The sequence below is a fragment of the Phoxinus phoxinus genome, assembly GCF_949152265.1.
Source record: "Phoxinus phoxinus genome assembly, chromosome: 6".
Lineage (NCBI taxonomy): Eukaryota > Metazoa > Chordata > Actinopteri > Cypriniformes > Leuciscidae > Phoxinus > Phoxinus phoxinus.
The window spans coordinates 24,644,232-24,669,753 of NC_136881.1; the positions used below are offsets into that span (position 1 = coordinate 24,644,232).

General features: G+C 39.0%; 1 protein-coding gene across 1 annotated transcript in view; it reads left to right on the forward strand.

Annotated features, from left to right (window-relative positions):
* Window positions 1-23,535, forward strand: part of pudp (pseudouridine 5'-phosphatase) — a 362,626-nt gene extending 339,091 nt beyond the window's left edge. Inside the window, exon 5 of the mRNA XM_079615744.1 lies at window positions 20,365-23,535. Coding sequence (XP_079471870.1) covers window positions 20,365-20,541 — 177 coding nt within the window. The 3' untranslated portion in view covers window positions 20,542-23,535. The remainder of the gene's footprint in view (window positions 1-20,364) is intronic.
* The last annotated feature ends 1,987 nt before the right edge of the window (window positions 23,536-25,522 follow it).

Genomic DNA, 25,522 nt, shown 5'->3' on the forward strand with positions numbered 1-25,522 from the left:
ACGTTATGGCCCCGTAGAAGCAGTTTTTGTAAATATAACGACTGCATCATAACCACGCGACTCTGTCGCACAAGTCGAGAAATTACCGTGTAGACGGGCAGAGAAGCTCACAAGCAATCGGGGACGTGGAGGCATAAAGTCAAGGGAGAAGCCCATAGAGAGTGATAAAGTTGCTCCTGCTGCTAGCTCATGGACAGCTAATACTCACGCTCTTCGTCTCTGCGTGATTTGGAAGGGAATGATTCAGATTTCTCTCGGCACAGCTACTAGAATACCTACAGCTGTCAGACAGGTTGCTCACGTCACATCTACGTCGTCAAGCTCAGTTTGAGCCTGCGCAGTTCGCCCAGCCATCAGGAAGTGAGTGCTTAAGTTCTAATTGACTTCACTTTTCTCCGTTGAAACCTATGTTTCCAGTTTATAAACTGTCTATGATAGTCATCTGTCAGTTGCGTCTTCCTTCTCCGTGATCACAAGTTTGAGTCCTTTCAATGTAAAAGTCTTCTCTTCTGACTGACTGACAGACTCACTCATAAAGACAGTCTTTGCCGCCATCTATTGGTGAAATAATGTATGTAACTTCTGTAGCTGTTCACGGTCAGGGACTATTTTTTTCCAGCGGAAGGAAGGCTTTTAGTGATTTTACTTCATGAAAGTTGCATAGATGCATCTTTTTTGGCTTTAATAGTTGTAATGTGTGGTAACCGTTTTATAAAAGCAATAAGGTACTCGAGGCAAGTGCTGTATCGTGAATAAGTCACGGCTGAAGGGGTTGCAGTCAGCCGTGACTTATTCACGATACAGCACAGCCTCTTGTACCTTATTGCTTACTTAGAGCACTACATGGACAGGCCCCCTAGTACATCACAGACCTGTTGACCCTCTATTCCTCCTCCCCGCACTCTCCGGTCCTCTGGTCAAAACCTCCTGATGGTCCCAAAAATCCAGACTTTTTTTCACAGTTTTAAGGAGAAAATAATCAGCAATGGTGTTGACTGATGAATTTGCACACGATTTGTCTTAAAGCATATTAAAAACACCACATAGACATACAAATAACCTTAAAAACTTGATTCTCACCACATTGGGACTTTAAAATAGCCATTATTTAAAGTAAATAACAGTTATTTGGTTACTTTTTAAGTAGGCCTAACTCCGGCCAAGTCAGCCACAGATGGAAAAATGCATGATCAACCAAGTGCTTTCTTTCTTTCTTTCTTTCTTTCTTTCTTTCTTTCTTTCTTTCTTTCTTTCTTTCTTTCTTAAAGAATAAATGTAGTAGCCTATATAATGGTATTGACTCATTTGGTATCATGAGAAACATATCCTGCACTCAAAAAGATTCCCTGTGTTTTAGGCCATAGCTCACTTTTTTCATTTTTTTTTTCAGTTGTGATGTTACCTGGCATAAAAAAAAAATCATGGATTAGCTTTTCCACCGGTTCATATATTCCAGCGTCACAGTCCACCATCAGGGTCACCAGAGACATGGTGCTAAAATACAGATCCAATGCTCCACTGCCATTGACTTACAGTGCAACTGATTGTAGAGGTCCCATGAGACATAACTTAAATCTGTGAAGTACAGCATCGTCTCGTTTTCATTACTGCTGTCACAAATAAACACTTTAAATCCAGTTAATATTTTCAAGGATGACTTTTTTTTTTTATCCATAAAGTTTTTATAATCTCATGAATTGTTTGAATTTGATTCAGCCTACATATTCTGGAAGTGTAGACAGCCTATTTTGAATCAAATTGGAAAATTATGAATCAAATTTATTTTAAACCCTTCACACTCCTAGCAGCATTCAGATATAATTTTACCCATTTTTCCTGGATTTTATTTTAGTTGTCGCTCTGTTTAACAAGCCATCATTTTTGTATCACAGTTTCTCAATTGAATATGGATCAGTTTTTATATAGGCTAGGCCATTGTAGTACCTTTTGTTGTTGTTGTTTTTGGTCCTCTCCAAAAATGTGTTGCACCCGCATTATTCTTCCAAGCTTAAAAGGACAGTTCACTCAAAAATACAAATTATGTATTTAGTCATTCTCAGGTCATGCCATAGGCTATATGATTTCCTTCTATGCAACACAGATGTGTTTTTTTAAAGGCTTGAAAGTTGCAGTTGCCATAATGATACTGGTTTAAAACAACATGAAGATGAGTAAATCATAACAGAAGGTTATCAAAGAAGGTTAGAAGGTTATTGGTGAACAAAATCATTCAGTTATTTTACAAACTAACAATTGCTAACAATGTCTATATTGGCCTCATACAAATGTCTCTTCGTAGATTGATCACTAAATGTTATTTGAGTACAACTTTTGTGCCACACTCCCATGCTGGCCAGTGTTATGTTCAGAGCTCTCATTATATTTGACTGGTACACCTTGACACATTCTTAATATGAAGTTGTTGTTTTTTTGGCACAGAGAGTTTTGATGTTTTTTTTTTTAAGGAGTGTCAGGAGGATTGGATGTAACTTTCTGTTCTTGATAAGCAATTTACCTAAAGGCTCCATTGGGATGTCTAACTGGTTAATATTTTCAAACCTTTTTTATGTATTTATGCATTTATTTTAGTTTATCTCATTAAATATTTTAGAGGACTATTTAGTGTTCGTTTTCACAATTACATTAACGATTGGCTGATTTTAGCTAGTGGCTCATCAAGACTTGGTTCTCAATCACCTTCAGAGGTTACTCCTGAAACTTAATCTGCAGAAAAGTGTGTTATTGCCAAGGCGAAAGTCTCCTTTTCTGGATCATTTCAGAGCAGGGTGACTGGTCCAAGTATTGTTGCAGATGGGTCTCTGCTGGGCTTGCTCCATATGAGACCATTTCAGTGGCACATACATTAAAACATACTTGTTGATGGCAGACTTTATAGACATGAATTACTTCTAGACCTGTAAGGGCTGCTTATAATGGTCTCATATCTGAATCACCAAGGAGGGATACGTTATCGCCCCATGCACAGTGTAAAAATGTGGTTAGGTCACTAAACAAGATTTTGTCTCTAAAAGCCATTCATCTCCCAGGGAGTTTGAATCATGAGGCGAACCATCTTGTGAGGAACAGGCTGAGGTTTGGAGGTTGCACCCTTGAGTTGGCAACTTGTTTCTTGCCTTGTTTGCATACAGTGAGATGACACAGTATCCCCTCTCATTTGCTCTGTCTCCCTCAGTGCCTCTGGAAATAGGTGTTTTGGCGCAAGAGTGGGCTAAGGCCATTATGCCTTACTACCGGTGAGCTTACTTCTGGCTATTCTTTGGAGAGTTTGAGGGGGGAAGGTCTCGCTTGTGGTTTTCGTATCTGGTCTCTGTTTTGGAGTAACCTCACTGAATAATTTAGGAAATCTTAAAAAATAACGTCTTTTTCGTTAAACGTCGTTTAAATAAACTAATATTCGATTTTTATGAGCCTGAATATTCGAATGCTATTCCATATTGTGATTAGAATAACAAACTTAAGAATAAAGAACTTAACATTCTCAATCCTCGGCTTGATCCGTTGCTTCTCGAAATGAAACTGAAACCAGCTCTTCTTCTGAGGTCAATTATTCCAGGATTATTCCTCACCGCGTCCCAAGACAATGTAAAGTACATGAATCTAATTAAACTTGATGCATTTTAGTGAGTTAATGTGGGCGTTGACACTGTTTGCATGGGTCGCCTCAGGACATTTGCGTTTGAAAACAACGCTCTCCGTAGGCGTGTTCACATTAGCGGATAATGAGCTAACATTAGAATGTCTGACATCTCTCTTTTCGTACAGGATTTGCCACTCGGATTTGCCGCGAAATCCAGTGACGTGACTGAGACCTGCATGCGCGCTCCCGAGCGTCTCGCCTCGTCTACTGACTTTGCACTCAACAGCGACGACACTGCAACTTTATGACATGGAGTCTGCTAATACTAAGAAACGACCAGCACAACACAGACTCCAACACAAACTCCACATAATAATAAAAAACAAAAAAAGCACGTGCACGAGCACTCGCTTGCAAACGTATTGGTTGCAATCTGAAACATCACTGCTGGATGCTGCTGAAAACTCCAAATAAAGCTCTTTTCACAAGAATGAATATATGAAGGTTGTGATTACATGTGCCCTCATGCCTACAGCCAAATCACTCCATGCTGACATTCTGAACAAGAAAAGTATTGCTTGTGTGATATTTGCGTTCAGTGCCCATATTATACTTCCCCTCCTTACAATAGTGAAGACAAAATCAAAATTGCTCTAGAATGCTTGAGAAATCACAGTAGAGTACTCAAGCAAGAATTATGAAACATTCTCATCCATTATCCCGATCTGTTATAAGAGCTTCATTGGTCCCAGATAGACATAGCTGATGATTAATATCAACTAGCCTGACTACGTCAGACTTCCTACTTCCGCTAATTTCATTTCGCTCCTGTATTCAGTCTGAGATAGCGGCCTATCTTTCAGTTTTCCACCGGCCTTCGAACGGCCGGGCCAATCAACGAACAGAGGGCGGGCTGAGAGGCGTGACGTAGACGCTAAGCGCCGAGTTTTACATTGTAGGTTAGAGAAATCGAAAACCGAAACGAGACACGGGATGCAATTCGCTCTGTTATGGAGAACCAGTGCCGGCGCTCCCACCACGCGCTGTGCGTAGGGCACCAAGAGCTGAAGGGGCACCAAAAAAATAGCGTTCCGGAAGTCTCCCGCATATTGATAACGGCTCACTGATTTTTGTGGATTGTTTGCAAGTGTTTTGACCCTTTGCCTGGCATGACTACGATTCTAGATTTTCCAATAAAGCTGCGCTTGGATCTTACTTAAGCCTCAGAGCAATCTGTGACAATAGGTCTTTGAGTGATTTCCCAAACAGATGAAGGAGAGAAACCCATGCAGTCTTGGCTGGGAAATGGCTAGTATGCCATCCCTTCTTATAAGTGAAGGAACTTTTCTGAAAGGTACATCGTCCAGCCAACTGGGTCTTAAATTGATTTACGGGGTGGAGTCATGGATAGAAAAATAAAAATTTCCTTGAGCTTTTTTTTATATATATATATAAGAGGTTATCATACTATAAGAATAGCCTTTACATTTCAGAACTGAAAACTTACTGGTTAGTCAAAAAACAGCTAAGAAAACCAAGCCCAGAGAACGACTCGTTTTGGAATGTGCCTATTGGCAAATGACAAGGAGTAGGTAAATAACATTTGTGGCACTAACACTGAGCATTGAGCAACTTAGCAATAAATATGCCTTTGAAGAGTGCAAAATGTTGTTCAGTGCCAGGTTGTGTAAAAACACAAGTCGCTGCATAACCTTCCTTCTGACGTTGGATTTGCAGACTGTAATTAAAAAAATTATGCTGTGCCTTCTATATTGGATCTAACAGGAATGGCGCAACACACTCATGTGAGTAAAAAATGTTTTTATTGTTAAATATATTTTTTTTATATTGATATGCGTCTAACCAAAATCACCATTGACCAGTGATGTCTGATATGTAATGATTCATGGACAGTCAGATGTCCTTTGCCTCGTTTATTGCTGTTTTGTGTCAGTAAATCAAACCAGTGACTAAATGGTCAACTTTACATTGTTTCTCTTAGTTGGATTAAAATAATTTGTTATTTAAACTGTGATTAAAATATAGAAAGCGATCAAAGAACTCTCACTTTCCAATCCTTGCAGCTGTCAATAACACAGCGCGAGTTTATCAGTGACTGAGTTCGTGACTCTCGCCAAGACTCCCATAATAATCAACAAATCTCTTATCACAAATCTCTACATTGTGTTTGTACTGTTAACTATGATGAAAGCATTTCTGAGTACAGAAATTGAGATGCAATGACAAGACACTGCATTCATCAACATGTCTGTGATCGGCTACAATGCTATTCACTGCAACCTTTCATGCCACGATCTAAATCTAATGCTATAGATCTAAATATAATGCAATAATCAACACTTTTCATGATTAGTTAACCTTGAGAGCTGTAATAATAAAAACATGCTAAAGGTTTTCGTGAGAGTTCCAAATGCAATACCTAACTTTAATATATAAAGTATAAGCCAATCATAATAGTGGGTGTTTACACTTGAGTCTCACAGCAGACACGCCCCTTCAAACAGCGTTTAGAGGGCTAAAATCAGAATAGGAAAAATGCCTTTTATAACTAAAATCATTCTAACATTATAAGTGCACTCCAGGAAACATAAAATAATGCAGTTCATGACCCCTTTAAAGCCGTCATCTCTCCCGATAAGATATGAAAGTGCCGCTCAGAGGGAATTGACAGAGTGATCAAGGGAATAACAAATTATGCTGCATCACACGCCTGCCTTGAAGTGAACTGTGAGCTCCAATTTTCAGTCTGTTTGTGTGCGTATATAAAAGAAAGAGGAGTGGAACAATGAAACCGCAATGGAAGTAGATGGGCATTCAGAATGAGGAAAGATCCAAGAGAATGAGAAAAGGACATAGAAAAAGTTAAGGAGAGTGACCATTCAGCACCATAGCACTATGCATTTATTACCCTTTACAAAATGGTTGCAGAATTTTTTTTGACTCTTTTTCAATATCCCCATGATAACTTCATATTAAAGAGATCATTCACCATTTATTCACTCTCATGTAATTCCAAAAGCGTATCATTTTCTTTAAACTGTAGATCACGAAATATGTCAGATCAACTTTACGCACCATATTTTGAATATGCATAGCCTCTGTGCTGGAAATTAATGCAATGCTTACATTTGGTTCAATAAATAATAGTTTGTCATTCTTTTTTTTTTTTTTGTCAAAGATACATTTAGAGGTGCCACAGTACACTGTTACATTTAATAAATATGGATATCATGTTAATACTACAGATAATATTGTAAATAATCAAGCTCCAGTAACTGGTTCACATTCCAATGTAGTAGGCAGCGGTGGTATTGCACCTTAACACTGGTTGCCACTTATAATAAAGCGGAAAAAAGAAGATGCAGTGTGTTGCTGCAACTGCTACACAACATTTTGTCTGAGAACATGTCAGGGTAAAGCTAGACACTCTATCTACACCAAAAAAGTGAACCCACCATGAATCATATATGTATGTGTGTGTATGAAATTTGGGAGATCCTGGTTACCATTTATTTTAACTATATATAAAAGAGCAGCATGAACATTCTGCCATGCTCACATACGTTTTGAGCTAAATGAGGCTGAGTAAATCATGACAGGATTTTATTTTTTGGATGAACTACCCATTTAACTTTTTTATTATGCATTTAAAACACAACTGATTAATTATGTGCCATGTATTTTCACACTATATGAAATGTCCTTGGGGCAAAGTGAAAAAGCTCTAGAAGAAATGCCAGAGTGGCACCTCTTTGTTAAGGCAGTTGCTAGTGATAATGTAGCTGTCGTTTTTAGGAGGTCAGCGGTTCAGGAGTTGCTCTTGAATTATCTTTCAACCTTTAAAACCTCTGAAAAGACATTGTAATTCAAAGAACTAGCATCATTACTTTGTGCTATCATCTCACGTGGAAGCTTACAAAGGTGAATACCCTCTGAAAGATGCTGCTGATTCAAAACATTATATCTGTGATCAAAGCTCAAGGGCGTAGTAGGTAACCAAAGTTACCAGAACCAAAACCAACGTGATTCATGTTATTTCAGAACACTGACATCTGAGAAAAGGTCTGTGTATCAATGAGAAAAATATTCCAAGCAGGGATGTCTGTCTGTGATTGCAGACTGTTCATTAGCCTGCACCAGAATACTTTCAATAATACATGTGGGTTCCTGCTCTTCAAAGGGAACCTTAGATCAAAAATTAATCCCTCTCCATTGTGCATGTATTGGCCTTGGACATGGTCAACATATAGTTTCCCTTTGAAAAAAAATAATAAAAAAATGTGCGTTTTGCTTTGGTGTTTAGATCTTTTTTTTCTTCTTCTCAGTATCGAACTCGATAAGTCTCGAGCACATGGAAACGCATGTATTTTCCGTAGTGAGAAGATCAGGCCTAAAGATCACCACATGATAAGGGCCATTAATCAGCTGAACCTTTTTAAGTTCATGCTAGCTAAGAGCAGATTAGCATTAGAGGGCGACTTTAAAGGCGTCTTTCTGATCTCCATCCATTGCATGCACGTGGTGATGTGAGGAAGGCCAGCATGACATGAATACTGAGTAGTCTTTCCAGAGGCATGGAAGCCCTCTCATCCATGTGACTAATGTATGTATGCCCAGTCATCTGTCTCAATTGTGACCGAAGGCAAGGAAGTGGACCACCTCTTTCTAGAAGGGTCAGGCATTTTGCATCCCTCAGTGCTGAGCAGTGCACTTAAGGGAGTGGAGCTTTATAAAAGGTGGGTTCAGTCCCATGGCTTTAGACTAATGAAACATAGAGGAACTGAACTTCATGTTCTTGTGTGAAATGAGGGAAGTCACATTCTGCCATCGTCTATCATAATGACAGAAAAAGAGTGAAGTGATCCGGCATACTTGAGATGGAGCAGGACAAAATATATACAGATTATTTTTGTATTGGATTGTAACATTGTGAAATTGTACGTTTGTAAGACTAGAGAATTAGAGATATGCATAGTTTTCAAACCGACTATAGTTGGCCGGGGTGTCTCAATGCCTAGTCAATTAGTCTTAATAAGGCCCTGCATAATTGGCCCTATTTTCTTTGGAAACATTTACATAAGTTGCACTCTTGCATAAAACGGTTAAACGGGTTCAGTAGACCACTCAAAGGGGTATAATTACAAGGCGCAACATTTCCAAGAAGAAACTGTCTAAGAGGTACAGTAGGTACCGAGACCGAAACATTCACACAAGTGTGGTAAAGTGTTACACACGTGAGACATGTTCGCATAAAGAAAAAGAGAGAGATAACATTGAGAGTTGTAAGACAAACCCATTCTATACCGTATGGCTTTTTGAAACCTTTAAGATAATGCAATGATTGAATGATATGGTCTCAAAGACAAGGCAGTTTAAAGTGTTTCATGTCAAACTGTATGATAATTTGTAGCCAAGATGGTTGCACACTGAGTCACAATGAGCTTGTTTGAATTGTTTTCACATTCTAAAAACTTTCAAAATGATTTCTGATTCAGACAAGAAATGACTGAGCTACTCCTATTTGAAGTCGATAGTCAGCAAAGTCAATTTTGAGAAAAATCAAAAATTCAACTTTTTTTATCATGATACCACAATTGTTTGATTAACATTGAGGTATGACAGCATATAAATTAAAGACCCCCTGTTGAGAAAATCAGGTTTTTAATGTTGTTTATATGTCTGTGGTGTTTTTAATATGATTTAAGACAAACCATGTGCAAATTTATAAGTCAACACCATTGCTGAGTATCTTCTTTCCTTAAAACTGCAGTGCTAGCGGGCTTTAACATATCATCATCACTATGCTCTGAAGCAGGGGGTTCTCAAGAGAAGCCTGTTTTTTTTTTCTTCTGTTAGCAATATAGTGGGTTAATTATGTATATGATGTATATTACGAAGTTATGATGAACTATATGCCTTTGTCCACTCAAGTTGTTCAAAACGTTTCTAAGGCTAGGCTATATCGGGATAGCGTGCTGTCTGAAAGGCGTTTTTGTGCGCACGCTTTGGACGTCAGTCAGCAAGAGTAAGGTTGTTTTGTTCACATCAGCATCATGCTCTGAAAATCACATTTCATTAGTTCAGACTCATGCCAGTGAGAATTCACTATATTCACAAACTTGGAATGCTGCGCCTTACAGCGATACCAAACTTGTGATGAGGGGAAGCGCCATTCATTGAAAAGCGAGCAGAGTTAAAAAAAAAGGACCGATTTAGGAAGGTACTCCTCTCAGAAAATATACAAATAAAGATAATTTTAGATGTTTAATTACTATTTGGAGCATTGGGATCGCGGGCTTAATGAACGCACTTTTGTGAAAACCTCAAATTTGACATAAATTGTCATATTTCACTTGTTTGTCTGTAGCTCGTGAGTAGCCCCTTTGCATTACGACTCATTTTGCCAGCACGGGTCACAAATTATAGGTATTGGTGATAGGTTTTTCTGTTTGTTCAATGTGTCGGAAGCATGACTTTTATTTTTACATTGCTCAGAACCCCAGCACCTGACCACACAGCGCTCCCATTCTCCATCATTCTTATTAGTTTACCATCTCTGTATAACTGTTCTGTCTAATACGTTATTCGATTGAACTGTTAAACAAAGAAAGTGAATGGTATATGAAAAAATATTACAGCATTTGCTTTTATATTTATTAGTAATATTAATGCAAACGCTTTAATACTTTATAATACTATGTAAAATAATATAATGCTCCTACACTCCATACCCCCCACCCCCACCCTCGATGACAAACACACCTACATCTTTTATTTTTGTTTATTGGAAAAGTGCAAGTACAAATACTGTACATTATCAACCAAATATAAACATGTCTTTATTCACCTGTTTCCATGCTCATTTGATGAATGGGCTAAGCAAAGTGACTTACACATGCAACAAATGCCCCTTAATACATTTTATCATGCTCATCACTCAATATATTTAATTATGCTTGGTGTTAGTTTATTAGAGTTTTGTTTTTCTCTCTTTGCGATGGTGCCCTTGATTAATTCATTACGAAAAAGTTATTGTTGTCTCGTGAAGAGAAAAACAGACTGCAAATAAATGACCAACATAGGCAGAGTGTGTGTAAGGCTGGGTAAGGCTTAGCCTTCCATTGGCCATGGACTTCAGACTAGCATGGATTTTTTTTTCACTCTAACCACTGACTGCTGTTTATTCTGATTGCTATTAGAGGGAAATACTTTATCCATAATAGTAGCATATTGGCGAAATAGATTTGCAAACAATCCAGTGTGTATCCGTGCTCTGAATAACGGCAGGTTTCTCTTTGCAACGTGTTTTTGCAGCATTGAGCAATGTAGCCAGTCACCACCATATCTGTTAAATTGAACGCAATGGCTAATCAGACAGATGTTTAAGTTAGCACTGTTTTGAGGGGTGAGTTTATTCTGAGTTCTGCACGTGACAGTGATGTCACTTTGCACAGGCCCCTCCCACGAATATTGACGGCCATTTCAGCATAGACCCGCCCAGAGTGAGCTGTACACAGTCCGCCATTGTTTCGATGCTGAAACAGGTGTAGACAAGAATGTCTCCTAAGCGATTGAGGTGTTTTGTTGTTGGATGTAAGAATAAACATAGCAGTCATCATTTACTCCCAACATCTGAGCCACTGAAGACACAGTGGATTACTTTTGTTAAGGGAATGCGCCCCCCTAATCTACCTAAATGCGTTTGTTTGCGCAAATCATTTTACATCAGTCTGCTTTGTGAATGATGGTCAGTACAAATCAGGCTTTACTAAAATGTTGTTACTCAAGAAAAAAACAACGAAAAAAAACAGGTTTTTCCTTGTAGGAGCCAATGGCTCCTTATTTGATTACATTGTTTTGTCTAGAGCTCTGGCTGGAGGGACCCACTGAGGCAAAAAGGATGCCACTGAACTTGGGCGGGTGCCTGGTGAACTGAATCGCATAGCCGAGTCAGACTGTTCTGAAGAGCCAGTGCGACGGGTTGAGGAGCATTAACCACGCTTCCAAGCTCTGTGCAAGTGGCATTAGTGGGACAATCGTTCTTGACGTACCTGCGGCGACGAGGAGCTTTGGACGGCACTTCGGGAAGTATCACATCTCCACCCTGTGGTCAAGCCTGTGGGTGCACTCAAACACTCACCTTTCTCTGTGTACCCAGATTGGAACCGGTCTGTGACAGGTGAGAAAGCTGCACATTCTCATGGCGCATCAACTGACTTGAGTGGGGATTTGTGTATCGCGCCTGAACTTGAGGATCTGGCACACTCACCGCCAACATGTTCAGACTGTGAACTGTGTGACCTAGAGAAGACCTTCCTTTCCCCGTTTTGGTACTGTTGTGTCTCGGGCAGACGTCAAAATCAAAAGAAAGTATTCTCCCCCCAGCCCTCCACTGGGGGAAAGAGCGGACTAGACGCCTTCTCCTGGAAAAGCCCACTCCCGCTATCCCTGTTTCACGCATTTTCAGGGCGCTTCAAAAGCCGGTCTCTCGCCTGATGAAGGGGCAGCATCGCTCTTCTGTGGAAAGCTCGACTCTGCAGCCTTGCTATGGAATCAGACTACAGCAGAGTTGGTGTGGCTGCCCCAGGCGCAGATGCCTTATGCGATGAGCAGAAAAAGCATGGGACCTCTGCGGCCTGTTGGTGGAATCAGCCATCACATTAGGATATTTTACTTTAATTTTATGGTTTTGTTTGACAGGTGTTGCTGCCAGTCATTTGACCAAATTTTTGTATTTTTTTTTACTTCTTTTACAGTGTGGCAGAAAATCATGCCATGACAAAATCACATTTAGAAATTGTGTATGCTCACATCGCAATGTTATTAATATTCCGATGAATCGCACAGCCCTTGTCCTATTTGTTTTAAATGTGAGCAGTTTGAGCTGTCAGAGTGTGACCTTTATTTTTTTCCCACTACCTGAACATTGTCGGAGACTAAGAGTCATTGCCAAGACCATTAATTCGTCATCGGCGTACAAACATGTCACAATAGGCACTCAAAGACAATTTTGCCCTTCGACGAGAAATCCTTTACAATCACACAAATGTGTCTCAGTGGAAAAATCATAGCTAAAATCGTACAGTGTGAGTTTATGGTAAATTAAGAAACATTTTGATGTCTCCCTAATTGACTAATCAGTTGTACGTAGGGTTACTAGTTGGCCATCTTGATCCATCTCTAATTAGAACAAATTTGCGTGAAGTGTGTCTTTTATTATTAAAAAGTTACATTTAAAAATTATTGAGCTAAGAATAAAAACAAATGTGTATTGTTTTGCACACATTGCAAATTGTGTTGTTTACAGATAAATCTTAGGTCTTAAGACTTTCTGAAGTCAGTAATATTGCATTTGTGTGTGTGAGTGTGTGTGCATGTTTATTTGCTTATGTCTGTGTCAGACTGATACTGGGATCTTCCTTAACCAAGCAGTGCTTCACAATCCCTCTTAGCACTTTATCAAACCACAGCTTTGTGCAGAGAGTAGACAGTGCCGAGTTCAAGACCTCATGAAAAGTGTGAGTGGGCTGAAGAAGTGGTGTGTGTGAGTTTATTGAGGTGCTTTGCTGTATCGATCACCCACCCAAGTCCCTCTGAAGAACATGCCAACTGGGTGTTGAGAAATGCAGTTTAAGATTAAGCCAAATATATCATCCGACGACGGGCCCCAGTTGTTTGCTGAATCTCTTGAAATATGTAGAGATATGTCTATGGAGAAATTAAGTTAGTGCTTTTTGAATAGACGTTGTCATCAAGCACAGAACTTGTGAAAGCCTATTTAAACGGTCGTCTATAAAAACAAAAATGCTGACCAAGATGCCTTTCCGACCTCTGAGGGTTCTATTAAAAATGATTTTTCATATTTGGTAGAACAGGCCATTTGAGTCCAAGGCAGTGATGGGTGAAGATTGCATTTATCCAATGATGTTTGAGCTTTACAGTGAAAAAGTAGCCATGGTCGTCTTGGACCAAATAAAGTGCTCTGTGTCAAGCGTGGGTGTTATCAGTCAGCTTTCTCTCCATTACACGTCATCTCTGTTCGGGCCAGCCACAGGCCCACTGATCATTTAGAAGATGCTGTCAGCAATCTGTCAAAGTCTCATCAGAGCTTTAACAACCTTATTTACTGGTACATATGTTCACAAGTACCTATAGTCACGTGACATTTGTACAGTCATCAGGCTCACATGCTCAGCCACTTGATGAGAACACGCTTCTCTCTCCTGTTGTCATCTCTGCCTTGTCATGTCTGAGGTTTGGCTCTATATCAGAGCAGATGGACCACAGCCTGATGAAACTAGCGGCGAGCCATTACATTTTGTTTACTTGTCATGTGCGTTGTTTAGCATGACACTTGGGCATACTACAGTATAGCCCCTCCGGACCAACAACCCCTTCACCCCATCGTAGAATCCAATGTAGAAAAAAATTCCTTGATGGGCCGACTGACCATGAAAAACTTCTTCACTAAGAAACGGCTACACTCGCAAGGGCAGGTTATTGATACGCATTGGCTAATTCTTAGATTATGATTCACATGTTCTTGATTTAATTACAATTTTGCACCCATCAGTCCATTCAGATATTCTATACATCCATTAAAATGTTCCATCCATATGTCAATCCATTTAAATATTTTGTCCATCCATACAAAATTCCATCAGTACACTATTGTTCCATCCATATTCCATCCATCTGTCCACCCATTAAAGGAACACTCCACTTTTTTTGGAAATAGGCTCATTTTCCAGCTCTCCTAGAGTTAAAAAGTTGAGTTTTACCGTTTTTGAATCCATTCAGCCGATCTCCGGGTCTGGCAGTAGCACTTTTAGCATAGCTTAGCATAGATCATTGAATCTGATTAGACCGTTAGCTTCTCACTAAAAAAAATTACCAAAGAGTTTCGATATTTTTCCTATTTAAAACTTGACTCTTCTGTAGTTACATCGTGTACTAAGACCGACAGAAAATGAAAAGTTGCGATTTTCTAGGCCAATATGACTAGGAACTATACTCTCATTTCTGCGTAATAATCAAGGAACTGTGCTGCATAAATACCTTCATTTTCAGTTGTTTTACTTCAAAGAAAGGTTAGATTTTTTTTATTTATTTTTTAACAAAATGCAGAATCTTTTCAAGCTTGTTCATATTTACCAAGGGCGCCAGTAATTCTGACGACGTCTGTATTCCTTCATGGTTGCATCATGCAATGCGCATATGAGCTGTGTTGTGCTTAATAGGCATACTTCCTTCTCTGGGATCTCGCAATAATAGGTAATTTAATAAGACTTTTTATAGTCTGTCAGTTTAATTTAAGTCTGTGTTTGTGGTATCTTGTGAGCTTGAGAAACACATCAGTTATGTGTCTTCCCTTTATAACACGTGATGTTAGTCACTGTGATGTTGCTTAGCTGAGATGGTCATCTGGCCCCTGACATTTCCCAGAGCGCTGGACTGTAGATGGACTCCACTGTGTCAGGTCATCTTTGCATCATCCTAGAATTCATGTCTCGTCATTAAGTGTGGCACGTTTGCGTATGCGTGCAAGACATTTTTGGCCATCCTGTAGAAGGGCCAAATATTATCTCTTATGTCACCCTCGCCACTTGTTCATAACCCACCATGTTTTATATTTGAAATTAAACAAGGAAACATCTAGCCTACCTGCTGGGATATCTTGGTTTACTAAATCATATTTTTTTTTTGTTATTTGTTATCTGTGGGAGATTACTATTATTAGCAATAGCTTTGTTGTGAAAGGACCGCTCACAGTCATTCCCCATCAATGTCCATTACTGTTATAACTCTTTGTGATGGTGAGTACAACGTCAACTCACATTAAAAACAATGAGATGTGAGTTGGCTGGCATCTGCTGTGAGAGATCCAAAAGTCCATAGTCAAACAGGTTTTTATAATTTAATGCCTTGGTTAATTTAGCCCATTTTAGTGATTTTCTCTCTCTCTCTGTTGTACAGCAGCAGACATCAGTGCATCCTAAATATTTTTTTGTATGTAATTGGACCTGGGTTGAAGCCCTGATTTCTGTTTTGTGCTTCTGCGTTCATGTTGCTGTTCTCAATCTCACAATCAAAAAGACAAAACACAAAAAAGCAAAAGGCATTTTTATATAAATGTAATTAACTCCCCAGTTCTTGTTGACCATTAATTTTTGTAAAAAATTAGGACTGATGCCCCCAAAAAACTCATCAGTTATGCACAAATCACGTATTTGCATTTTTTTTCTTAAAAACTGCAAGTTTGTAGCACTGATAATATTTTTACCTGCAACAAGCTTTTTACCTACAGCTTTATTATAAAAGGTACAATTATTTTTTATAGTTTTTTGTCCATGTGTGTTGTTTTTGTTTTTATAATTGTTTATTTTGATATTTGACTGAATCATTAAAAAGAACAGCACAAATCAAGCAATGTATTTGGCAGTTGGACTGCACATTTTTGAGAAGAGTGTAATATAATGTTTTGTTGACTAGTTAAAGTTAATACATATTACATAATAAAAATAGCTATATGTTTTTGCCTCACATCTCCGCTCCTGAATCGCTCTGCCGCAAATGCTACTTGACAGATTTGTGGAGGTGTATGATGGATGATTTATGACGGAAAGGGTATATCATGGATGGTGTCACTCTTTCAGTTCTATCTTTATTTTCAAGCATTTTCTTTATCATCCAATTGCTTATTTGCACCAAGTCTAAGTTTGGCTTATATTTTATTTGAAGAAAAAAAAAATCTTCTTCTGATGTTAACGTAATACATTTTAGATAAAATTGGTAACAAAAAAATGATACGTTCTAACATTCCACATGCTCTGAGGTGAGAAGCCAATCCGACTGTAAAACGCTGATTCACTCTCTTAATTAGAGGTGTTTGAGACAGTCGTCTCACCCTCTCGTCCCCAGCTGTCTGCTCAAGTGACGTGTGAATCTTAAGCCTTCTCATACACTAGCTATGACTAATTACTGAATCTCTCTTGTGTTCGATGTCCTGGACCGTTTCTAATCCAACAAGATGCTCACTTCAAATTGCTGACAGCGAAAAATCCAGCTCTTAGCTTTTGTCCTCCAGTTTTGTTTTGCCTTTATGTTCACTAAAAATGCCTTAGTAATTATGGGTCATTCACTGGGCTCTTTGCGTAATTAGAAGTAATTGTGCCCCGGTACAAGGGAATTAGCTAAGCTTTACTCTCCAAAGTAAGCCCCATGCTTCCGCTGGTCTTTGTGAGGCACTTTCACTCATCGTACAACTGGCTTGGTGACATCAGTCAATTAGGGCCATTCATGGGATCTCAAGTGCCTTTTTTGTTGTTTGTTCGTCCATGTGATGAGTGGACAAAAATGTGAGAGTTAATTATATGTACTGGGTGGCTCTTAAGCAAACATTCTGACTCTCTGATGGCTTTTATGACTCTAGATAGTATAGCCCGGTCCTACCAGATTCTCGTACATTTCATTTGTACAGAGAGTCTGGCCTCTCTTCGTTGACAAGCGTTAACTTCCTTGTAGGCAGGTACTCTGTTGAAGTTTAAAACTATTGGATCTGCCCAGAGCCACTCTGGATCTATCGTAACCAATCGCTAGCGTTTGGTCGTGACTAAACTTCAACTCAAACTAGCGCACGACCTAAACGTCATCGTTCTCAGCCACTCCCTCTGTTCGCTGATTGGACCGGTAAAAAATTTACCGGAGAAAACCCGGAAATATACCACAAACCTAGACGAAGTACTGAAGGAAAATTAAAATTGAGCGGAAGTACGTAGGAGGGCGGAGCCAGACTTTATAGATAGTAGGGATGCAGAAATTTCGAGCGGCGAAAATGGCATTATTTTTTTTTTTGGCCGAAAAAGAAAAACGTCTGAAAATATATGCTGCCCCTCCCCTCAGTGTTCAGCGCTCAGCTTTCACTCTCTCTCTAGCCATCATCACAGATGACGCAAATAACGCGCAGACATACCATTTCTATTTAGTAGTATACTTGGTTCTGCTTGCAATACAGCCCTACTGTGCTGTAACATGGTGTGGTATAGCTGTGCTGGGAAACACTGGTAATGATGCTTCCCTCTTATTCACTGACTACGTTTACATGCAGCCAATAACCCGTTCAAAACCGGAATATTAGCAATAACCCGGTCGCGCACGGCCATGTAAACACCGGCAAAAACCCGGATATGCTCATATCCCGGTTTTTAAAAACCGGGATATTATACCTGGGGTACCCCTTTTCTAACCCGAATATTTGGTCTTGTAAACGCGTTTCGGCATATCCCCATCAAAATGTGTGTTCTGTGCATGTTCTATTCGCAAGGAATCTTGGTCTTTTGAGTAGAGATGGCGCATGCGCATAAAAAAACCCTGTGTGCAGTATAGCGGAAGTAAACAAGTCGAGGTTAACATGGCGAGACGCAGCACAGCACCACACTTTTGGAGCGAGGAGGAGACCAATTTCTTTATTAGTGTGGTGACAACCAAGAATATAATGTCTTTTATTGGATCAGTACCAGCGCCAAAGCGCAAACACAGACTATCGCTATCTGCCCCAAACTATTCATTATCCGCCTGCTGCTGCTGTTGTTGTTGTTGTCTTTGAATACAGGAAGAAGAATCGGAAATGACGCATATTGCGTCTTAATGTTGTCCGTACGTCCAGACGCTAACCGTGCGTCGCCGTTTACATCGGGATATTGGCGACTGATTACACATTCCATGTATACAGGAGTAACTCTCTCTGCTCACGCATGTAAACGGGTTATCCAGCCCGATCTCATCCCAAGGCGTCATATACTGACGCTTTGACAAAACGTCTACATCCAACGCACATGGCACCCTTTAGCGTCAATATGAGACGCACATAGAAATGGGCCAGAAGGCGCCTCCTAGCGGTCTAACCCTAACACTACCCCAGACCTAAACCCAACCATAACTGTGTGTGTCATATTGACGCTAAAGGGTGCCATGTGCGTTGGATGTAGACGTTTTGTCACAAGTGTCAGTAGCCTATATGACGCACTAGGATGAGAATGCGTTGGGTTATCCCGAATGTTTCAGAAACCCAAATAGTGACCTTAACCCGACCATAACCCGAATTTTAACAGCTTGTAAACGTAGTCACTGATCCAAGTTTAGTCCAATTGTAGGGTTACTTTAAATACAAGTGTGATTTTATTTTATTGGCTTGTATTTTTTATTCAGTATCATTAAAATGATTTAATTTCATTTTAAAAAGTCGAATAATACAGTTATACAAAAAAAATTATATATAAGAAATCATTTTTAAAAAGCATTTTTGGTTTCGTTTTTTGGCCAAGTGCATCCAGAATTTTCCGTTTCGGCCCAACATTTTAATTCCGCTGCATCCCTACTACTGTACAGACCAACATGTGAGATAACATGCTTACTTGGTTGATTGCATGGAAGCGCATGTCCCCCCTCGTTTCAAAATCTACTGAGAGCATGTCAAAGGATAATACATATTTTGTGTTTTTCTGTGTGTAAACATTGTGCATTTAATGGTTGTGTCATTTTGTGTACATCTCATTTGTTATAATTAAATTGTATTAGTTATCAGCATTAAATCGATCATTGGCCGCCTTGATTTGTAGATATCAGCATCTGACTTTGACAAACCAATGCTGACAGACCATACATTTTAACCAGGAATACATTGAATTACAGATTGCCTGTAAAGCTTGAGATTCCTGACCTTTATACGTATAATTCAATTACTTTATCGTTTAATTGGTCTCAAGATTTTAAAGGTCACCTGTTGGTCTAGTGGTAACATAAGATTTTTGCATTTTATGCAGCTGTACATCAAGTGCATGTATATCAGCTACAAGAACACATTTGTCTGCATTCTGTTAAATGATTTCATGAAAACCGATAACAAGCCAGCAAAAGCAATAGAGAATTGTAGTGTCCATCTGACAGAGCCGTCTGCGTGATCCATGACTGATAACAACCATAAGGACTGTTCAACAAAACTATAACAAATTCCAGCATCATTAGAATATCCACTACCAACACGAAAACTCCTGCAAGTATACGTGAGACATTACTGTTTTAAGCTGTCATATGGTGGTTTACAAATTGTCAGTGGTAAATGGTCCCTATGACAGAGTTGAAGGACAGTGGTTTGTGTGACATTGTGGGCTGATATTTGGCTACTTCCTGCCCACAATATGGTTCATTGAACTTGATTTTGTTGTGGTTTCGTTGAACTTGGATGCTATGAATGACTGAGAGGACCAAAGGGAGAGATCTAGATCAAGAGACAGATTGCCTGACATTTAAACTTCTGAAATGCACTTGACAGCAGCTGTCAAACTCTTTAACAAATCACTGAAGCTTTTATTCAAACCTTAGCCCTGATACCTCCTTTGCCCTGTATTAAGTTGTCTGTGAAAATATGGCTCCGTAATAGCCTACTAAATAGTAGGAGAAGATGAGGGAACATAACAGTGTTAATTTACTTTTAAATTGTAATTGTAGCATATTTAGATATAAGTTTAGGATGATGATGCATTTGCCAGTGTATTATAAAGGGAAATCTTGGCCCGAGGGGCATCTTACCCTACCCTAGCATAGTGTAGCCTATTGCATTTCTAGTATTAGATTTTTCCATCTTCTGCTTTTAGATCTTCTCTCTACACAGTTATTCAGTATTCTGGGTTCTCTCTGAACATTTGTGTGTTTTAATTGATTAGTCTGTTCTGGTTCTGCCTTCACAGTGTCTGGTTTTTGAAGACGCTCCAAATGGAGTAAAGGCGGGCCTGGCAGCTGGAATGCAGGTGGTGATGATCCCAGATGATAACCTGGACCGCAGCCTCACCCAGGAGGCCACCTTGCTGCTCAGAAGCATGGAAGAGTTCAGGCCAGAACTCTTCGGTCTTCCAGCCTACCCATAAGGACAGTAATCACAGCAGTGATTTAAATTCCACTATATCCTGTCAATAAAAAAAAGGAATCAGGCTGCAGTGTAGCTTATGCAATCATAAACAGGATAAACTAATCTCTACCATTATTTCTGTCAGCCATGTATGTGCTGTTCAGGGACAAAACAGAATGCTGATTGTTTCGTTTTCGTTTTTTAAGCCAATCTTATTCCTTTGATCACTTGAATGACACAGAGGCAAATTTTGATTATGCTGCTCAATTAGCCTCTGTTGATCTGTTGAACTATTGACATTTTGCATTTCAACCAATTATAGGGTGTCTTCTTTGGTGTTCTTTCTTTCTTTCTTTCTTTCTTTCTTTCTTTCTTTCTTTCTTTCATCTAATTCAAATGCAGTTGGTACTGTTTTGAGTGTCTCTGTGTATAAATCTCAAATTCGATGCAAGCTCACAACTTCCTGTCATGGTTTAAATTTACTGTAAGTGACGGTTTAACAATCCCGCTCGACCAGTCGTGTTTTCTATTAGCGTTACCTTTCCTCCTTGCAAAGGTCTATTAAAATACCAAAGAGATTTTTTGAGTTTGAACCATGTGGCGTAATCCAATAAAGGGGATGCGAGACCGCAGTCGTCTTTCATCTTCTTCCAATGTCCGCCCTCACAGAGCTGGAGTTAGCATGTTCACTCACTTCAGCGCTGTCTAACATCTCAGAGAGTTCAAGCCTGTCTTCTTTCAGCCTTCCCCTCTGGTAAGAAGAAAAGGGGTTTCGCCAGCATCCGCATATGCCATGTCCTTTCATCCGTAAAGATGGGGCAATCTGGAAAGCTTTTCCTTCTTTAGGACTTTTCGCTCCATGGAGGTCTTTTACATGTCATTTCACACCTGAAGGATCTAAGGCTCAGGGTGTGAGCGTCTGGGGAATCTGTTACTGTGCGTACTACTGCACCAGTGTTAAAAAGTAACTTTTATTTGTGTTAAAGAGCAATATTTCCTCAGGTGAAATTGATTTCCATGGGCATGTTTACCTCTATAAAAGTAAAGGTTATATATATATATTTTTTTTTTTAAACATACAACATAAAACATTACATATAATACAAATAAAAGGATTTCCCATTTGTCAAATTCTTCATTTGAATTCTACAATAAAACCTGTCATCCATTTGTTAAATATTTCAACAGAATTTTTAATCAATTATCAATCAAAACAATAAACACTACCAGAATGCATTTGAAATAATTTCCCGTTACCTGTGGGAGATTATACAGCTCTCTACTCTTCAAGCAGATCATTAAAAAGGCCTAAAACCAAATATCACAAAATATACCTGTCACGGAGCAACCCCGTGATCATGAATGGACTGTATGCACGTACACCATATCAAACACACACCACACATATGCTGTCACCGCATTAACACAGTCTGTTTACTGACACTAATATCATGCATATGCGGACCTGTGAAATGTTGGTGAATGTTTGAAGGTATTGTGTATAATGTGTTTTAAGATATGTGAGGGTAATAGATAATGTGTTATAAATAATCGCAATTCACATATGTTTGATTTTAAATCTTTATTGAAGATTGGGTTATACAGTATAACTTACGGTACGTGCTTGTGAAACACCAGTGACCAAACCTGTGTTGTTTCAAAAGCAGAGTATTTCAACATGGTGGACTTGATGAATGATTGGGAGAAACCATGTTGGGTACACTCCAGGGGGGTGGCCGAGACTATAAATGGCCGCCAGTGTTAGTGCATTAAGAAGAGAGGGTCAAGTTGGTTTTGCAAGGTGGAAGCAAACTAATGGAAGCCTGTGTCCCAGAAAGTTTGTGAACCAAACGATACAACTGCTGTTGTGGCTACGTTCCAACAAAGTTTGTAAATATCTGTATTGTTTTGTTTTCAACATTTATTTTTTTATATTATTTTTCTTTGTTTTGGGGTTTTGCTGTGGGAGTTGCACTGTCTGCATAAATAAATTCACCTCAACTGAGATTGCGTCGCATTGGTCGTATTATGCCTCTGATTGCAAGGCGATCACTAACAATACCAAATGTTTAAAGGCAGGTAAAAAGTCACTGTGTTATATGGGGCACTTTTGCCTCCTAATTTCTGATCCTGGTACACACACATTTCTGTGTTGGAAGCACATTTGTGTGCAGTGCATTCATTTAAATGCGTTGCCATGGAGAATATTTGTATGATGTTTCAATAATTCCATTATGTTGGTGATTGTTTGATTGATTGGATGAGATTTGAAGCAGGCCTTGTAGTGCCAATTACGAGCTCACTGTGTTGATACATATTTCTGTCTAATACAGACTGTGTACCTCCATTGTAATGAAGCATACAGTACTTGAATGAAGCACACTTTGTGCATTTTTTTTCTCTATCTTTTGTAAATGTCTAGCTGATCAAATTAAATGACTTGTTCTCATTGATCTCTTGAGATTTCAATAGCATATGACTCATGCACATTGGAGTATGACATGCAACTAATAAATCTGAGCTTAAAGAAAATAATAAACAAACAGTTATTGCATTTATTATTTTAACGAGACCATCTTTAAAAAAATAAAATAAAATAAAGACTGTAAATTATTACTTTTGATTACAAATTAAAGTACAGTCCATTTGACCAATTGATTCAAAATCACTGTGTCAGAAAGTGTGCACAAATGCCCCTGCTTGGTATTATGACTGTATTGATATATTTGTAGACATATATCAAAAAGATGAAATGCTGTTCTTAAAGGGTTAGTTCACCCAAAAATGAAAATAATGTCATTAATGACTCACCCTCATGTCGTTCTGAGCATAGACATTATATAGAGACTAGATGCCCTATTGGCCGCTGGGCACTGAGAAATACGGCCGCCATCTTAAACCGGTCGTACTCCTAGTTTCGTTGCTTAGCAGCAGTTAGATTCCAGAGCACTGTGGAGCATTTTCCTGTTCTAATCGGTGGATCGGCCCGGGATTACTTTTCACAAGTACATTTTAACATTATCGTACTATTGGTTGTATTTTGTGAATAGAATATTACCAGATAATTGAGAAGGAGCAAGGATCTTTGATATTAATGTACTGAACTCGTAGCCAGCTAACGTTAGGCTATAATGTTTACTGCACCAGCTGGTGTTCACCCGGCATGGAGAGGTTGGGTAACTGTCAAAGTAATAATTACAAGAGCTTCACGGTTATCAGATACAAGCATTCAACGGCCCTGTAGTATAAATATATATAATATAGGTTATTTGTGTTTACGCACGTGATATCAGGAAGCAATGTAATAACGTTACCTGTGTAATACACACATGACGGCGATGCGCAAATCGTGTGTGTGTGTGAGAGAGAGAGTGTGTGTTTGTCACAAATCATTATTGTTTCTTCAACTTATTAAAATATCTTACTTTACTGCAACTATCTGTTTTTACTTCTTTATCATATTTATAGTGTGTGATTTATAAAATACCTTATCCTACATCACATATTTTTATTTTGGACGTCTGGTCACTTTATATCTTATATCAGAATATTATATTACTGTTAAGCCTACTATGAATATTAAAATATGCCGAACCATGTGTCCTGTATCATAGCTACATGAATGACATTTGCAGAAAAAAACCCCGTGTGAAAATCAGTTGGGTCTTCAGTGAGTTATGATTAATTAAATGCGCTGACAGCTTATTGCACCTGCCATACAGATTACACTGAGTGGAGCGGGTGACCGGTTTAAGATGGCGGCCCCACGGCTCGACCGCGCTAGTAGGCAGTAGAGGTCGATAGGGCGTCTATCTATAAGATGTCTATGGTTCTAAGCCCGTAAGACCTCCGTTCATCTTCGGAACACAGTTTAAGATATTTTAGATTTAGTCCGAGAGCTTTCTGTCCGTCCATTGAAACTGTATATACAGTATACTGTCCATGTCCATAAAGGTAAAAAAAACATCATCACAGTAGTCCATGTGACATCAGTGGGTTAGTTAGAAGTTTTTGAAGCATCGAAAATACTTTTTGGTCCAAAAATAACACAAAATAAGACTTTATTCAGCATTGTATTCTCTCCCGGGTCTGTTGTCAATCCTTCACAGTTACGCTGATGGCGTAAGACGCTGATGATGTGTTATCTGGTGCGCGCGAGCTTCATTTATAGACTGAGGGAGATGCACGCTGTAAAAGTGTCTCATCCGCGACATGCACATTTACGCACCATTAAAAAAATGATATCCACACAAACAATGTAGAATAGCTTGAATATAGCGTGCGTCTCCCTCAGACTGTAAACGAAGCTCGGGCGCACCAGATAACACGTCATCAGCGTCTTACGTCAGCAGCGTCACTGCGGAGTCCTGAACGCAGATTGACAACAGACCCGGGAGAGAATACAATGCTGAATAAAGTCTTATTTTGTGTTATTTTTGGACCAAAAAGTATTTTCGATGCTTCAAAAACTTCTAACTAACCCACTGATGTCACATGGACTACTTTGATGATGTTTTTAGTACCTTTATGGACATGGACAGTATACTGTATATACAGTTTCAATGGAGGGACAGAAAGCTCTCGGACTAAATCTAAAATATCTTAAACTGTGTTCCGAAGATGAACGGAGGTCTTACGGGCTTAGAACGACATGAGGGTGAGTCATTAATGACATTATTTTCATTTTTGGGTGAACTAACCCTTTAAATAAATAATTTGTTAAAAAAATAAACCATTGATTTTTTAACTCAATTTTTACTGTATTCTTGTATCGATCCAAATGAATAATTATACAATTAATTTGGGCAAAAGCAAAATTTCTTCAGAAGACAAATCAGAATTGTATTTTGTCCCTTTATGTTCCAGCCCTTTACTAGTCATACAGTTCAGTTGAACACCGGCCTCATTTATAAAATGTTGCGTAGAAATGATCTTGCATGTCTCATATGTGAGACATGAAGGTTTACATCCTACATTTCTCAAATGTGAGAACATGTGAT